We start from the raw sequence: 18,315 nt of genomic DNA, 5'->3' as shown, positions 1-18,315 counted from the left end.
TTGAGGCATACGAGACTAATATTAGCTATTCTTTCCTGAGACCTACTATGTGCTGAACTTGCACCTACTGAATCACTTAATGGACAACCCCCACGCTCTGGGTCACTGTTACTGTCTTCACCTCACCATTGCCAGGTGTGTAACTGAGGAAGGTGATGCTGTCTACACCAGGGAGCGGAGGAGCTGGGCCTCCACTCAGGCAGCGCAGCCCCAGAGCCCCACGCTCCACTATGCCTCACTGTGCTGCTGGAGGTGTGCTACTGACGTATCTGCCCCTGGCCGCCCTTGCAGGGGCAGGGTCTGGGGCTCCACAGCCACCTTTGAACTGGCTGGAGGGGTCAGCAAAGCATGCAAAGAGGTATCTTCTGCATCTTTCATTCCTTCTTCAATGGCCGCATCACTTCAGGGCAGGGGCCACGTCTGTCCCGTTCTCAGGCATATCTTTAGCACCGGGCTCAGCACATGGCCCGGAAGAGGCACACAGCTGTTGGGGTAATGGGGTCACTCATGGACTCAGAGCTGCACTGGTCACAGCTAGACACCGAGGATGGTGATGTGGGGAAACGCAGATGAACAAGCCCATCCTACCCCCAGATTCACTGTCTGGCTGTGATGGCTAACAACCATGAAGTAGAGTGCTGGCCCGGCAGCGGGGTTCGGAGGAGGGAATGGCCCATTCAGCTGAGGACACCCACCACCCTAAGGAGGAATGGCTCTTGAGAGACATTAGTCCCTCCTCTTCCACTTCCATCTTGAACCTGTGTTCCTTGGAGTCCGATCTTCCTTTTAGAGGAGGACCAGAAGAGATACTGGTACTGCCACCGTAGACCAAGTTACCCCAGCCAGGTGACCTAGGGGACCTGACCCAGCCTTAGAGTCCAGAGAGTTGGTTAGCCAGGCTGCACCTTGGAAATCAGGAAGACACCTTAGCGATGGCTTCTCTGTACAAGGTTGGGCACCCCTGGTCTTGGCGCCCATCCTTGCTATTCTGCGAACTGTTTCCCAGGAAGAGTGTGTTCAATAAGTATTTGTGGCATGACTGACCGAAAGAAAATGAAATCCTAAGTTGGTTGGGTGATTGGTGGCAGCTTGGTGGGATGAGAGAATTCAGCAGTTTTGATCTTGGGACTGCCACATATTCCCTGGAGAAAGTCTCTTCTCTGGGCCAGCGAGGCCCCTTGTGCCCACCTGCACAATGGAGCAGCAGAATGAGATTGTCTTAAGTGAAGGCGTTTCAAGGTCTATCCCCTGGGTAGAGAAAAGGCCAGGACAGGGCCAGGCTGTGGGGCTCGCAGGTGGGGACTCAGTCACATGCCGCAGTGTAGCTGCCTCTTCTTGGCCTCAGGAGTGGGCTTTGGCAATAAGAGGCCTTCCTCTGCCTCCTCCTTCAACTCCATCAGCGCTGATGACCATCACTGAATATCCACAGGCCCCAGGGATCTCGGGTAGACCCAGGCCAGAGGGGCCAGAGAACTTGTTTTTGCCTGCTTCAGAATTCAGGCACACAAGGTGAAGAGCACTGTGTGGTGGAGAGGGCACCACAGCAGTTCCATGATTAGAAAAAGACAGTGTTCTGAGCTCCACTGTGCAACTTAAATGTCAAGATTCCTTTCACCAGAGGAGATCCAATGACATTCTGGAAACTAAGTGTGAAATTCGATTCTGTCTCCCCAAAGAGATACCATTATCTCTGGGGGGGCATTCTAATGAAGCCCCTTGGTGGGCAGAGGAGCCCTGGGCAGCAATTCCAGCAAAAAGATCTTCTGTCCCTTGCCTGCTTAGGCCGGAGACTTGGCAGCTAATTAGGAAGTGCCTTGCACCTCTATTTCTAAACTGAAAATGCAGATAACACCTTGCCCATTCTTCACTAGATTTCTGTGAGGATAACTCATCAATATTTTATCAATTAATAATAATAATAATAATAATAATAATAATAATAATTAAAAACAATGGAAAGAACAATAGCTAGCATGTGCTGAGAATTTTCTGTGCCCAGCACTATTCTATGCACTCTATATACTCTTAGAGCAGTTGATGCAGAAGCTAGGAGGGTTGTGACTCTTTTACAATCAAAGGCACCAAGGCGAGGAGAGGTTACAGTGTTTACCCAGGGCCACACACTGGTAGCAGAGTTGTACCCAGCATCCAATACTTCTTATGTCAGGCATTGTGTTAGACGATTAAGATGTATAGGAGTTTATATTTGAGAGAAATAGGCATATGCACAAATAGTTAAGAAAAAAGGAAGGAAGGAGTAACTGAGTAACACCTTATGTAAGTTCAAGGTGTTACTTTGCTTCTAAGGGAACAGAAAAGCATGATGCCTGTCTAATTCCATCATAAGGGTCACAGTTGAGACCTCTGTAACAAGATAGCCAACAAGAGAAAAGCACTATACATTTATTTACCTACAATTTCAGGTGACAAAGAGGAATGAAGAAATGAAGACCCAAAGGTCCAGGGAAACCTGTCTGTTTTCATGCCTAGGTCCCATGAAGAATGGACCACTGCAATAAAATTTGGTTGGACCAAAAGGGAGCAATGTGATGTAGTAGATCAGACAGGGTGGCCAGAAAATTTCTTTATGGTTGCATAAAGAGAAGGTTAGAGTAAGAGGTTAGAGTCTAGGTTAGATGACCTGCCTTGGGGAAGAGGTATTCTGGTTTCTGTGACTTCCAGGGGGCAGAACAGGACTGGAAAGTGACTGCTTCTGACCTTTTCCTGTGTCCCTCAAAGTCCTCAGCATGGCCAACACCATACTTTGGGGTATTGTTTTTTCCCCAACATTATTGTTTCATTAGTCTATATGATTTACATGTGCAAATATACATATACACACTATAAATTTTTTATCTGTTTATACACACGTGTGTGAGACAGATCTTATTAACATGGGATTGTTCAAAAACTTTCCCCCTCCCCTCCCGGGCTGGTCAAGGTGAACTTTCTAACCCTGTCATCGCCCAGTCTCCCCATCCTTTCTTCCAGTGTCTGAGTTCAGGCAAGTTCCTCTGCTCTAGCGGTGCAGCCACAGGCCCAGGGCTAAGGAGGGAGGAAACCAGGAGAAAACCTTAGCTGAAAGGTTAAGACAATTTACATAATAATGACCTGGGAGGGAGGAGGAGAAAGGAAAGGAAGGGGTGGAGGAAAAGGAAAGTGAGGAGGAAGGAAGGGGAGAAAGAGAGGGTGAGGGTGGGGAGCGCTAGGGTGTTCTGAGGGAGAGGGCCCAGAAGGAAAGCCCTGCAGGGGGGGACAGCAGAGGCCTACCAGGGGCAGCTAAGGGAGTGCAGTGGGACAGCAGGAACACGGCAAAGGACCTATGAGTGAAGCAGTGGAGTTGTCTGTGAGTCCCTTTACATGCTCTTAGAGAGCCTTAGGATAAGAATGGGATTCTTTCAAGGATTTGGTTTGCCTGACTGTACAGTGCCTGTTTCAGTGGGTCTCTGCTTTGCACCTGAGCCACAGGGACTGTGGTTCTGTCAGGGTTACACGTCTGTATTATGTACTTATGTATTTGGTATGCATGACTGGGCAAGTCACCTAGCTTCTTTGTGCCTTTTTTTTAATATTTATTTTTTAGTTGTAGTTGGACACAATACCTTTATTTTATTTATTTATTTTTATGTGGTGCTGAGGATTGAACCCAGGGTCTCGCATGTGCTGGGCAAGTGCTCTACCGCTAAGCCACAACCCCAGCCCCCCTTTTTTTCTTACTAAATGGACATAATAGTAGAACCCACTGCCCAGGTGGTTGTTAGGATAAAATAATTTCAAATAAAATAATGCATATTAACTAATAGGCCCTGGGACATAATATCAGAAGTCACTTTTATACTGGAGCCATTAGATCCTGGAGCTCCCAGTCCCTGAATACACCCACTTGCTGATCACTGCACCCACAAGATTTGCAAGAGCACTCCTGGTGTAGTGGCTCCTGACTTCCTGCCCAGATGCTCCTTGTTCCCACCCCTCCAGGCTGGTAACACTAGTGTCTCAGTTTCTTGTCCTTATTCTTTTGTCCAGTAGTCAACCAAGCACCGCATCCCTGGATTTCTCTTGTCACTATACCTCACGGAGCTGCTTTCCTTTCCTGCCTACACGCCTCCCGCATGGTCTACTGCTGTAGCTTCCTGACCTGCCTCCTCACCTTCAGCCTGCCCCAACCTTGTCCACTCTGCAGAGGCCATCAGAGGAAACACTGAGAATGTCAATTTCATCCCATCCCTCCCCAACTCCAAACCTGCCAGTGGCTGCTACTGCCAATAGGAAAAAACCCAGACCCCCAAACAGCAAATCTGGACCCACCTGTGTCTTCCACCTTTCCCACACCTGGTCCATACCCTACACCTGCTCCTGGCCACAGCCTCCTCTGCCAATCAAATTTGGTCATGACCAACTACTGCCTTTACCCAGTGCTCACTGGCTGCTTCAGCGGCCTTTCTCGCCCACACCTGCACTTCTTAACTCACGCCCACGCTTCAAGACTGCTCCTACCTCCTTTCCTCTAAGCAGCCAGCCCTCCCTGACCACCACAAGGAAGCCGTGGTCATGCAGCTCATGAGCACGGTCTTCCCTAGAAGATGACCATCTCCTGAGAGGTCTGTCCATGTGCCTTTGAATCGTGTGCACAGGGCTTTGCATAAGCCTACACAAGAAAGGTACTCAATGACCACCACCTGGTCATTCAGAGACGAAACTCCACGCACTTTCCTTTTTTATCTGAGAATTGAGAGAGCAAAAATGTTCTCTTCCATACAGGGAATGTTTTTTGAAGGCCTACTATGTTCTTAACAGTGTGCTGGCTGTTGGAGTGAGGATGTAACTCAAGGATGAATGACAAAAGCCTTAACCATAAAGACCTTAAATTACAGTGGGTTCTTATTCTATGCCCCATTGGTAGGCTATAAGAACCCTGTAAGGTTGTATACACATTTCCTAGGAATGTTCACACGTGCCCCTTTCTGCAGAAGGCTCATGGCTTTCACCAGCTGCTCCAGGGGTTCTGACCACTCAAGTGCAAGGCCCACTGCTCTGAGGCAGGAGATGGCACCACAGTCTCCCTGCCCGCACATGGGGAGGTACTCAACAGGGAGAGAGCACGGCCTGTTTCTCTGCTGAAGAAAGGAAAAGGAACCAGGAATGGGGGAGAGGAGCCCAGCTGATCCTTACTGAATGGGGCAGGAACAAGGGAGGCAGAGAGCAGGGTCTGGCAGAGTCCTGGAGGCAGCGGGGCAGGTGGCATCTTGGGGAGGGCTCTGTAGTCTGGTGAGGCTGCGCCCTGGGGCCCGGGGCCACAGATTGATGTCCACCCCCAGGCTCAGGCCTGAGTGCAGGCACAATCATGAGGACAAGGAAGGAACCAATCAGTCCTCTTTCCTCTGGGGGCAGGTGGGGAGTCAGTGGCCAGAAGAAGCAGCTTGCAACACCTGTTCTGTGAATGGGACGGAGGCAGCAAAAGCTCTCAGATGCTCTTCTGTGGGGAGGACACATAGCTGGCGGGCCCAGCAGGCACCGGGCTGCCTCCTCCGGAGACCCCCTGAGGGGTGGCCAGGGGCAGGGGAGGGGAAGGTACAGAAAGACAAGTCTTTTCTTTAGGGTTCAAAAAACAGTCTGAGTCTGTACTGGTGGGTGGTTCCCCAACATCAAATGGCAGCTCCCCCAGGGGGAGAAGCCCCAGGGGAGAAGCCCCTGGGGACCAGAGAGGGCAGCCACCAGCCACCACTGGCCAGTTGTAGGCAGCCTGGGCTGGGCCCAGCTTTGCCTCCTGCCAGCACAGGAGCTCACTCCTCCCTCCTGGGCTGTGGAATGTAAGGTGGGTGTTGCCCCCCCCCCCCTCTTTACAGTGAGGCTGGCAGGGAGGCTCTTACTGTCTTCACACTACCCTGGGAAGCTCCTGGCTACCGGGAAAGGGTGGGGCCCTGGCTCCCTGTGGCTTCTCCACACCAGCAGTCACCGCAGCCCTCCTGGTACCGGTGTCCCCCACCCACAGGGTAGGACCCACTGCCACTTTCTTCTGCCCAGATTCCCACCAGCCTGCTCCTGGGAAGCCCTTCCTCAGCTGCCTGGCTTCCAGCCTGAGTCTGGGTTCATGGTCTTTTCCTGCTGGTCACCAGTGTCAGAGCACGGGGGGGGGGGGGGGGGGGGGGGGGGGGGGGCTGTGTGCCTATAAGCCTGAGCTGCCTGGGCACGGACCTGGTGCCTGTCATGGTGCCACTGGCCACTCACAGGACTAGGCTTCTACTCCACTGTGCCGTGGCTCCTGGGGACTCCCACTCTGTTCTCCGTCCCTCCCGATGGACCCCTCCACTCCCTCCTACTTGAAGGCGGCCTTGACTAGGGACTCCCACGGAGGGAGGAGAACAGCAAGAGAAGGGCTGCTGTCCCCGATGTTCCGCAGTGCGATCCTGAACACATGGCACGCCTGGTGATCCCCAAGCTATCGTCTCTTTGTTCAGGATAACAGAAGAGGGGAATCTCACAGAAAGAATTCCTATTTTCCAAAATGGAAGGAGAAAGGCATTTCCCCAGCTGCACTGACTTCTCTAGGTTACAGGAGACTGTGGCAGGAAGAGCTGACTAGATGCTGCAGGCCACCTGTGTTGGGTGTGCCTCTGGCACTGCCTGTCATCCAGTTAGGTGACAGCCAGGTACCCTGTTCCCCCCTTTGCCCAAGGAAGGTAAAAGATCAAAGGCCTGTGCCACGCCTGAGGGTCAGACCAGCACTACCTGCTCGGGGCATCCCGGCCTTTGTGAACTGTGAAGGGCTCAGCGCAGCGCCTGGCAGCCAGAAGGCGCTCAGCAAGTGATGGCTATCCTGATTCCCTTGGCTGCCAGCACTATAACGGCGAACGGGCACTGTGCTCATCTGGGATAACACCGATCAGCTCTATGATCTTGGTCGGTATTTTCCGAGGGTCTGGTTCCTGTATTCCCAGCACCTACCACACCTCCTGGCACACAGGGAGCCTGCAGTGAATGCCTAACAGAGCCAAGACTACAGAGCTAAGAGTGCCCTCCACTCCCCTTCCCCTTCCATGGGCCTTGGCCCTGTGGCCAAAACCAAGGCCAGTCTCCTGGGGGAGAGGCATCTCCCTATGGATCTAGCCCTCCTGCCAGGGCCTGGCTCCCCTACCCTCCCTAGGCTGTTCTGGGACACACTCTCAGGCACCTAAAATTCCCAAGGACCTGGAGGAGCCAGTACCTGAGCTGGGGCAATTCTGTGCCATGGAATTAGGATTTTCTGCATAAAATATTAAATTTTACATTTAAAGCTATCTGTCACAGATAATTTGTCAGAAGGCCAAGACAGGTTTCCTCTGCGAGGGAGTCAAATTTTAGCTAAGACAGAATATGGGTGTAAGGTACAATCAAGTCACCCAGTGACTGGACACTAACACTCTCACCCAGAGACCCCAACGCAGCCCCCATATCCATTCCAAGGTGGATCCTTTTCCCCAGGCCCCTGGTCTGGAAAGGTCCGTGGGAGTCCCCATCCTGACAGGGACAAAGTGCTGCTTCTGGACTGAACTCTCTGAGGCTGCTTCTCCTCTTCCAGTCGACCTCCTTCCCTTTCATTTGCAGTTGCCAGTAAGAGTTCAGTGTTACCGGGAAGGTAAGCGTTTGCAGTAAGAGGCTTTTCTTCTAAGCATACTCCACTCGCCACTTCTCAGATGTCTGAAAACAACCTCCAAACCTTCCCCATTCTAGGCCACTGGCTTCCTTGGGGAAGGAAAGCCTCACATTTGCCCAGGAGGGCCGGGAAACACATCCCTTGGTGTCAAGGAGAGGTCAATTTCAATGGCTGCCCCCAACCCCAACAAGGCATGGGAGGTTCTCCCAAGGAGGGGAAATGATAGCCAGGCAAGGTTTGTTTTGTTCAATAGTTTTTTTTTTTTTTTTTTCTGTTCCAGTTAATTGTGCCAAGCCCAGAACTGACACAGGGTTGCGGCAGCCCCACTTGAGGACAGACCCCAGCCCTTTCTCTCTGCAGCACATGCCCTGGGATTCTGCACTGTGGAGACCACTTGTCAGGGAAGCCCTGCATTTGCCAGGCAGGTTCACAGAATGGCTTAGGTTGTGACTGCCACTGTACAGCGTCCACACAGAGCACGGCCTCTTCTGCTTCCTTTAAGCAGACTGGCATTATCAGGAGGAGGTGCCAGGGCCAGAGACAGGCCCTCTCCTCACTGCACCCTTGGGCTCAGGCGCATGCCTACCTTTTTCTCCTTGTCACCATATTCGACGCCCAAAGTGTCCATGGCCCGGACGATGGCTGCCAGTGACTGAATGGTGTTGCTGTAGACAACAGGCTTGTACTGCTTCACGTCCTCCCCAGAGAAGCCATCTTCATGGATGATCCTGCAGAAAAACCACACACAGCACACCTGATCACACACTGTCCTCACGCCATGCAGAGGGCGTCGGGCATGGGAAGCCCGTCCACACCCTGGTTTAGTGGGGTGAGGGCTGGATCCTACTGGGATGATGAGTTATTGAGTTGCTGCATTAAGGCCACAAAATATGAAGAAAAAAATCTTAATTACTGAAAAACAGAATATTGAAAAAAACCCTCAAGTACAGTGAAAGAGGTTGCTAGTACTTGACAGCACTGAGAAGAGGAAAGCAAACACTAAGTGCTCAATACATGTTAGTTACTGGTATTTTAAGCAAAGCTTAGGATCTTAAGACAGGTATGCACTCGGACATACTGGGGAAAATCCCTGCCAGGGGTCTGTAAATGAAGGACCCAGTTTTTCTTTCAGAGGAAACTCCCAGTGCTTTTGACCGAGGCAGGATGACCCACTAAGTCAACAAATAACCCATGGGGACATCTACAGGAGGCGCTCCCTGCTCCTCCACCCTGCACAGGGCTCTAACGGCCCAGTCAACATTACTCGGTAACAGTGACTGACACGGAGCCCACAAAGGGGACATCGTAGTTCTCAGACACATGACGTTCCCTGGGGGCCACTCAATATGCACTTGCTGCTGACAAGGATCTGGACAGGACCGAAAGCTGGAAAGAGGAAGTCATTCCGAAACAGCACGAGCCCTCTTCCAATTGAAGCAATGGGGAAAGAATAAACGGATTTTAAGACTAACTGCTGGCACATGTGTCCCCCAGTGGGCTGTGTGGACTCTTCTTTGTGGACCAAGGCCGAGTGCTGTGGTGACATGTGCACAGGCCAACCTAACAGCCCAGCCCTCCCCTCTGCCCCTTTCCATCCCTCCATTACCTTTGGTGCAGAAATACGTTAATAACCATCCTTTTTAAAACAGCTTTATGGAGATACAATTCACATACCATGTGACCCACCCATCTGAAGTATTCCATGCAACATTTTAGTTTATTCACAAGTTGGGGCAACCATCACTGCAATGGCATTTGGGAACATTTTTGTTGGCCACCAAAGTAACCCTCAGTAATCATTCTCCAACCCCCTCCCAATCCTCAGCCAATGCTAATCTATGCTGTTTCTATAAATTTGTCTACTCTAGACAGTTGCTGTAAACTGAACCACACAGTTATGGGGTTGTTTGTGAGTGGTTCTTTCATTCACAGCACTGTTTTCAAGATTTACCCATGTTGCACATGTTCACAGGGTTCACTTGTTATTCCTGAATAATATTCCTTTGTATGGAAATACCACTTTTTCTGTATCCAGTCACCAGTTGATATACACTGGTGATTCCTGTTGTAAAATCAGACTTGGTGATGAGTTGTGGGTTTTCATCCTGAGCTTCTCTAAGAAGCAGACCAGAAATGACCCTAAAGCCTTTCTTTTTTTGTGGGGTGGATACTTGGGATTGAACTCAGGCACACTGGACCACTGAACCACATCCCCAGCCCTATTTTGTATTTTATTTAGAGACAGCGTCTCACTGAATTGCTTAGTGCCTCGCTTTTGCTGAGGCTGGCTTTGAATTTGCAATCCTCCTGCCTCAGCCTTCCAAGCCACTGGGATTATAGGCATGTACCACTGCAACTGGCTCTAAAGCCATTCGTTTGACTTTGATTAGCTCTAAATTGATTTTTTCGAAGGCCTCCTGAGTGTGTATGACCCATCCAGCTCACAGGTGCCCTATCCTGAGAGACCTCACAGGGAATTGCTAGCTCCCATGGTACACAAATGGGAAACTGGACAGAACATTCGAAACCAGAGAATAGGCAGTGTGGGGCTGTGATCCCCCTGAGTCCTGCGATTGCTGGGAGGCGTCACAGCACGGGGAAGGAGCAGAAGTACAGCAGGGCAGCCCTCTGAGCCACAGAGAGAGTTAGAGAGAAAAGTGCTGAGGGAAAGAGCCCAGGGCAGCTGTGTGGGCCTTGCATCTGGCTGGTGGGTAGAACAGCTAGGGGAAGGGCCAGCCTTGGAGCTCACACGGGCCGCACACTTGAGCACTCCCTGGGGCTGGGGGATGCATGGGTTCTGGGACAGTCCTTTCAGAAAGCCTCCATGTTCAGCAGACACCCCGGAAGGCTCATGCCATGGTAAGAGGGCTAAATGAGCCCCAGAGTCTCTCCGAGACCTGTCCTGCCAGTGCTAGAAAACAAGCTTTGAAAAAATCACAAGTAATTTAACCGCCTGATAGAACAAGGCCACTGCTCGGTGAACGAGGATGACAAAATCCAACACTAGGAGAGTCACGATATCACCATCCAATAAAACATTCCTGGATACACAAAGCAGCAGGAAAGTGTGACCCTAATGAGAAGAATTAGTCAATAGGAAAATTCAGAAGTGGCAGAGGTGAGGAAATGGGCAAGAATGTAAAGACATGTATTTAAAAATATTTTCAAGGAAATTTTCTTAAAAGAAATCATGAATGTAATCAGGAGAGAAATGGAAGACACAGAAATGAAAATAAATAGCTGAGATAAAAATTTCACTGGATGAGATGAACAGATCAGACACACAGCAGACCAGTGAACTTGAAGACAGCAACGGAAATTATTCCAACAGAGGCAGAGAAGAAAAGGGCTGACCTGTTAGTTCATAACCAACGTAAACCCTAGGTAACAGCACAAAGGACAGGAGGGACGTACACTGTGCACAGACTCCCACGGGAAAGACGTGGCGTGTGACCTGAGAGCACAGTGTGACACCTTGGTCATACGTCATGGACTCCAGAGCAACACGGACAAGAAGGGCAACAGTCACTCGACTCCCCGAAGAGGCTGGGCTGACCTGAGCAGGGCTGGGGGACGCGCTTCCAGAGCTGCTGGACCAGCTGGCCTTGCCTACATCCCAGGCCCCTGGCTGCCAAGGGAATTTCCTTCCACCTGGGTTGGGCTCATCGTTTTTCTCACTTGGTTTCATTGATCTCGACATTCACCGAGTGAGGAAGGAAGGGTGGGTGTTTATTAGGCTCATTTTACTGAAGACGAAACTGAGGCGAGAGAATAACAGCCCCGATGTCCCTCAGCAGATTAGTGTCAGAGCCAGAAATGCAGCCCAGGTGTCCAAGTCCGTGGTCCTTTACCACACCTTAAACCACGCCCTGGACGAGGCAGAACACTGTCCAGCAGGTGTCAGATGGTGGCTCATTTGTGGTTTGCAGAAATGATGCAATTTGGGAAAAGCTCAAACTCATGCTCAAGTCATGATTACGAGTCTTGCAATTTGTTCAAGCTGTAGGGCTTGCTGTCTCAGGGCAATTTTACACCCCTCACCCCCAACTGCAAAGTACCAAGCACTCACTCAACACCAAAAAACCTGGACAGTCCAGGGCGATGTAAGGAATACTCTTCGTAATCCCCCCACTCGGTGGAAGACACCACCTTTTAATGTAAGGCCTTCCACAGTGTTTTTCCATGTCACATTCCCTCTCTTTTCCCCCAGCTCTGATCCCAGGCAGATCTCCTTCACAGTATCAATAGGGCCCCTTTATTTTCTGTCTCCCCATGTCATTCCAGAGAGGCACAGCAGAGGGGTGGTTACAGCTTGGGCCACAGACGGGCCTGCGCCAACGCTGGCTCTCCCAGCGATGAGCTGTGTGTCCCCAGGGAAAGCTCTGGCCTCTCCAGCCTTGCTCTCCTCATCTGCAGGAAGGTGTCGTGAGCAGGGACTCAGTACATGACAGGCGGCGGAGACGAGTAATACTGTTCTCATTCCAAAGACAAACCCTCCAAAGACAACCTCCTTCATTTGTGGTTTACGACTGGCAGAATCCCACCTGCAGCCGTGTCACAGGGGTCACCCTCTGTGCTGAGCGCTTCACATGATACATCTCATCTCTTGTTCAAAACAGTCCTGGGGCATAAACATCACTGTTATCTCCTGACAGATCAGGAAGCCCAGGTCAAGGAGGTCCGGCCACTTAGCTGAGATCACACAGCTGGTCAGTGGCAGAGCAGCCCCTGAGGTCCTACTTGTGACTGGCAGGCAGGGGCAGGGCTTCTTTCTCTGCCCTGGGCCCTTCTTATCCACACTGTGATTGAAAGGTGGCCTCTGGGTGGGGTTGGAGACACACCCCAGAGGAGTTCAGTCTCATGGGATAGCCCAGGTCTGAAGCTGGAGGTGACAGAGGCCGGGACTTAGAAAGCATCTCCGTGAGACGCCTTAGCAACAGTCAGTGGCCTCTCACACTGCGGCACTCTAGGTGGTGATGCTGAGTGAAACAGCACCTGATCAAGTCCCAGACACATGGGCTGAGCCCCTGGATCCAACCACTTCTGAAGCCAATCTATCTCTATACTTTTGAGTGATATGAGCCAAAATAACTTCCTCTTATTTTTGTGTAAGCTAATGTGATTTGCATTTCTGTCACTCACAACCAATAGTCATGATTCAAATGTTTTGTAACTTGATAACAAGAAATTATCTCCCAGTAGAGTAATTAATTTTATCTTATCTTTCAGCCTGTCACCCTCTGCTCCCTCTTCCCATGTTACCTGGCACAGGGCTGGGCTCTCCATGGTGCTTGGGGCAGGTGGGACATAATGACATAAGTCAGGTGTACACAGATGTACAAGACCTGCCCCTCCAAGGTGTGCACTAAAGGAGGCGGACAGGTGTGTGCTGGGGCGGGGCCACCATATTTCTGATGCCTGCAGAGTCAGGGCTTCAAAGTGAGGCCTCGTTCGCTCTGCACTGCTGCGCTCCCATAGCTCAGGGGTTTTGAGTAGGAGCCAGAACCACGGGGAGTGGGAGGGCTGACCACTGGGGGCTGTGGCAGCCTGAGAGCTCCACTTGGACAAAAGCTGAGTTGGACTCTGCAAATCGGATGGAGGCTGGGAGGAGATCTCAAGTGGAAGTGTGGGGGTGGGGGTGGCAGTCACGCTCCTGGAGCCAGGCAGGGGTGGAGGGACACCGCCCCCACCCACTCCACCCCTCTTTGCTGCCTTGGGGACCCTGCAGGAGGCCCAGACTTGGGCTTCCTCTGCTCTCTGCACTTGGCTGCAGGAAGACTCCCCGGGCACAGTGGCCTTATATGGTCACAGAACCACAGGCTGGGAGCTGGAAGGGACCCTGGACAATCATCTGGCTCAGCAGCCATTCTCCTTCTCTGAATCACAATCGGAGGTTGTGACAAAGGCACAAACGCACACAGTTCTTCCCTCTGTTGCTGGAGTTTTAGGAGCACCCAGGCCCTAAACTGCTGGGACACATGACTTCATCTCCAGGCTGGGTTAAATGTCCCTCTCCCCTGCAGGGGGATGGTCTCTCTGTCCTCTGCACAATCCCTTTAACGATCCAGAACAGGGTGGGGGCTTCCAGCTGCATGGCTGGGGGTTTCCCTAACTGCTTGGCGCTTCAGTTGCCTTTCCCTGGAGATGGGCATGGGAACAGCAGCCAGTCTCACGGGGCTGTGGTTAGGACCAAAGAAGGAAGGCGTGTGCAGGCCTGCCCTCAGTGGGCGTGCACTCTGGTCAGCTGTTGCTGTGACTGCTCTCTTCAGCTTGTGGGGTCGGGAGGAAGTGCAGCCAGTTGCATGTGTCTGTCCTACGGAGGAAGAGGATGTGAAGTGGGTCCCTGGGTGGACCTGCCCCTGCCAGGAGAGCGGGAGGAAGGGTTAACTCGCTCTAGCAGGGAAAGGGAGATGAGGAGGGAGAGGGCATTCTCTGGACACTAACCGTACCAGGATTCCTGCTTAGAGCCGACATGGCCTTCTGCCAGGTGGGAGCCGAGTTCCAAGACTTGTGCATAGGGACATGGTCAGTGTGTCAGAGCAGGGGGGCTTTCCATTGTGCCCCCTGGTATGGAGGACATGGTGGGCAATGAGAGGGGGGGAAGCATCAAACTGCAAAACAAAGGCTCTCCCCCTCCTGTCTCACAGCCTCTTGCTGCCAACGACCTGAGGGTTCCCGGGAGGTGTTCTGTAAGCCCTTCGCTCATCCGTTCCTTCATTCCCCAATTAATTTCTCACCTATTATCCAGACACCTATGTGCCAGGCACACGAATTAAGAGCTGGGGATACGAGAGTGAACCGACAGTCCCCAACCTTGTGACTCTTGCATTCTAGTGGGGGCACAGAAGTTGACTAAGTCATTTCTCCAGTGACTATTTCAGCCATCATGGGTAACAGGGCAGCCCGGCTCTCAGGAAGCAGCATGGACACTGAGAAGACTCTGGCTGGCAGGGAGTGGGGTGCTGCCCACTGGAAAGGGCCCGTGCAAAGGTGGGGTCTCCTGAGTCTTCCACCCCTGGCTGGTCTGGGGGCAATGTGTGCAAGGTGACCCAAGGCAGTGTGCTTGCCGGCAGGTGGCAGCTCTGGTGCGGGTGTCCTGCTCTCCTGAGGACATTCCTGGTGGTTTTCAAGGAGCAGGTGCGGAGAGCAAGTAGTACAATGAGGAAGATAGCATGAACACCAGCCAGGCTGGGCGGGGGGAGGCAGGAAGCAGCAGTCCATCATGGAGGTGGGCACAGCAGCAGGGAGGCAGCGACAGGGCAGATGGCCCTGCCCAAGCCCTCTCCCTGTTTCTCTCCTTGTTGGAGCCCCCACTGCCAATGTTCTTGTATTTCCTTTAACTGGAAGGAAACATCCTGGCTGGTGGGGTGTGACCTGCAGGCAGGCTGGTTCCCCAACTCAGCCACCACCAAGAGTGGGAACTGAGCGAGAGGTCTGCAGGGTCCACAGGTACAAGGTGTGGGCAGGGTAAGGGGAGGGTCAGTGGTGGGAATGAGCTGCCCAGAGCTGTAACTCACTCAGTGAGCTCTCACTCTCCACCCATATGTCCATCTACCCACCCATCCACCCATCCACCCACCCTCCATCCACCCATCCACCCATCCATCCATATATACTGAGCACTTGTGCAACACTGGATGCACCTGACTCTCACTCACTAACCGTAGGGACTACAGTCAAGTCACCAACCTCTCCAGCTGCAGGTCTCTCCTCTATAAAATGGGCACAATGAGTCTGCTACCCTTGGGAGCATTAAAAAAATGTGTGAGGAGGGCCTGGCACACAGTTGGGCCCAACAGTGCCACCAATTCATCAGGGTAGGCCACTAGTCTTGTTTCCCAAGCCTCCTGGGCCCCTCCTACCAGGTACCGCAGTGCTTGGACCCAACTGAATGGACTCCTGGGAGCCAGAGGGTAAATAACTGGCTCGGAGACTGCAGCTGGGCAGAGGAAAGACATGTGTTTAGCAAAGCAATTCTCTGCAGGGGCCTTGATTTCGGACTCTCCAGAATCCTAGGAGAGCAGAGGCTCTGAGACCTGAGGCCCCTGAGGGGAGGTCAGAAGGTTTGTTCTTCTCAGGAATAAAGGCAGATTCCTCCAATGGCAGAGCCAGGGACAGCCCAAGGTCACTGCCTCTGTCAAGCCCCCTCTAGGGCTCCCTCCCTCTCATCCAAGAGAAGGACTATGTGCCTGGAGCAATTCATAAAGAACCAGGAAACCATAGAAAACAGGGAAGACACAGCTGCTGCCCTCACAGTCTAAGAGGAGAAGGTGGAAAAGAAAGAAGTAGCCAAACAAATGAATATTATAGGGCAGTAAACACAAAATAGGTACACACTGACACAGGGAAGGGGAGAGTTAGAAGCCAGGAGGTGACATGTTGAGGCCTAAATGATGAAAAGTGAACCTTGCATATGTGAGAAAGAATATTTCAGGTAGAGAGGACAGCAAGTGAAAAGGTCCTGGGGCACCTTGTGTGTTGGTGGAATGTTGAAGAGCCTATGGGCTGGAATGGAGTAAGTGTAAAAGACAGTGGGGGGACAAGGTCAAAGGGCAGCAGGGGCCCAGTCACAAAGTTTTGTCTAAACTACGTTATTAAAACAAAATGCTCACCTGTTAAAAGAAAATCATCTGTGTACCTCCCAAACCATCCTGACTCCCGCCAGTGGTTCTGCTCTAACCATGGATTTACTAAAAAATAAATTTAATTTATCTTTAATTAAATTAATTAATTTGTGGTACTGGGAATCAAACCAGGGACGCTCTACCACTTGAGCTACACTTGCAGCCTTTTTTGCGTTTTTGAGATTGGGGCTTGCTAAATTGCCCAGGCTGGCCTCGAACTTGTGATCCTCCTGCCTCAGCCTGCCGGGTCACTGGGATTACAGGCGTGCCACTCCACCCAGCAACAGGGAGCCACTTGGAAGTGGCAGCTTTCCCTCCTCTTTCCCTGGCTTCTCCATTCCTGACTGAAAGGCTTTTTCTCAGGACACTTACAGATTCCAACCCACACACCTAAGCAAAAGAACAGCCTCAGCTGTCCTCCCACTACCTGGGGGAACGGCTGTCCACACGGTGGTGGACCTTCCGTCTTCCTCCCTGGGAGTCCCCATGCACACAGTTTTCCTGAAGTGAAGACACCCTGTACATAGACTGTTGGACACTGAACTCAGTGGTCATTTCAATAATTGTTTCCGAGGTGTCTTTATGCCAGGCACTCAGTGCTGCCTGCCCTATGGAGCCGCAGTCCAGCACGGGGCTGGAAGGAGCACAGAGCAGGGGCACCAGACTCAGTCCAGCCTGGCCAGAGGAGACTTGGGGTGAAGTCCCTGCCGTGGCGCCGCAGCACCCTGCGGTCTTCGCTGGTGGTGGGGTGTCCCACCCTCTGAATGCACTGCCAGTCACTCAACCAGAGCCCTTCCACTGGACATCTGTACCTACAGCACCCCCCCGACAGACTTTGGGGGGCTGCCCACTGTATTCTGCTTCCCCAAGGGGGCAGAGGCAAGGTGCCTGGATGGAACAAGGCACCGGTTCTGGTCCCTGGGCCTCAGTGTGAAGCCCAAGTGGTGTCCTTGGCTCCTGGAAAGGAAGACCCAGGTGAGCTGAGGCTCAGTGGTGAAGCACTTGCCTTGCATGTGTGAAGCCCTGGGTTTGACCCCCAGTCCCCCAAAAGAAAAGACAAAACCAAACAACAACAAATCCCCATCAAAAAAAAAAAAAAAAAGATCTAATTTAAAACCTTGCTGTTTAATGGTGGATGAAGTCACATAGTATGAGAAATATATTATTTAAAAAGCAAATAAGATCCCTTAGCAATTAAGGGATATTTAAGACTTGATATTCTAATATTGAATACATACAGAATATGAGAGTATATTGCAAAGAATTCTAAAATAATAGTAACAGGCAAATCAGTTCTCCAGGGAAAGGACGGGTACAAAATGAGAGTATGTCCTATTGCCAGTGACTTGCAGAAATCTATTATAAAGATGTCATTTTTAATAAGGAGTAACTCTGGCCAGAAGCAAAGATGTCAGCTGCCAATTGTCACCAGACAGAGCCAGGGACAAAGCTGAAGCTTGTGATCAGTACAGAACCTCTGCTGTCATTATCTGGAAACAGCGTGGACCCTGCCCCTTCCGGGCTCCCCGAGGTGGGGGTGCATGGGTGCGGGTTGGCTACCGGCCTCGTCCTGGCGTGGGCACTCAGAGCTCTCCTGCCATAGCTCTGCTGCCTTTGTTCTCGGTGGTACGGCATGGCTGCACCCAGGTGCCCCCAGCCTTGGACTTGGGCGCTGAAGACCCAGGCTCCTATGTAAACTGGCCATTAACTAACACTGCCACCCAGGTGCAGCGGGCAGAAGTAGCCCTTCTCGGGCCAGCGCTGCTGGTCTCCGCCTGGGGCTGCACCTTGCTGTTGGATGAACTAGTCCCAGGCAGCTCTGCTGCTTCCTGGAGGGACACCTCGGGCCTCCTTGCACCTCACCTACCCTCACATTCGACCCACGGGTCCTTCCCTGGCCTGCATGTTAGGAAACTCTGCCATTTGCTATGGTAGCTTACACCCCAATTTTGTCATTCAGGACACCTGAGGTCTAGTCTTGGCTCTGCCTAGTGACAAGGCACTGGGACTCTGACTCGTTTCCTCTGTGTACTGCCCAGTCTCTCAGACAGGTCAGGC

The 18,315-nt window shown here is 51.9% G+C and overlaps 1 protein-coding gene across 2 annotated transcripts in view; it reads right to left on the bottom strand.

Annotated features, from left to right (window-relative positions):
- Gnao1 (G protein subunit alpha o1) overlaps positions 1–18,315 on the bottom strand; it is a 155,594-nt gene that overhangs the window by 68,074 nt on the left and 69,205 nt on the right. For both annotated transcript variants that reach the window (XM_076837740.2, XM_076837739.2), the window contains exon 3: positions 8,220–8,361. In XM_076837740.2, coding sequence (XP_076693855.1) covers positions 8,220–8,361 — 142 coding nt within the window. The remainder of the gene's footprint in view (positions 1–8,219; positions 8,362–18,315) is intronic.

The sequence above is a fragment of the Callospermophilus lateralis genome, chromosome 18 (assembly GCF_048772815.1).
Source record: "Callospermophilus lateralis isolate mCalLat2 chromosome 18, mCalLat2.hap1, whole genome shotgun sequence".
NCBI classification, from domain to species: domain Eukaryota; kingdom Metazoa; phylum Chordata; class Mammalia; order Rodentia; family Sciuridae; genus Callospermophilus; species Callospermophilus lateralis.
Note: the sequence above shows the minus strand (reverse complement) of the source record. Positions and strands in the feature narration are given on the sequence as shown.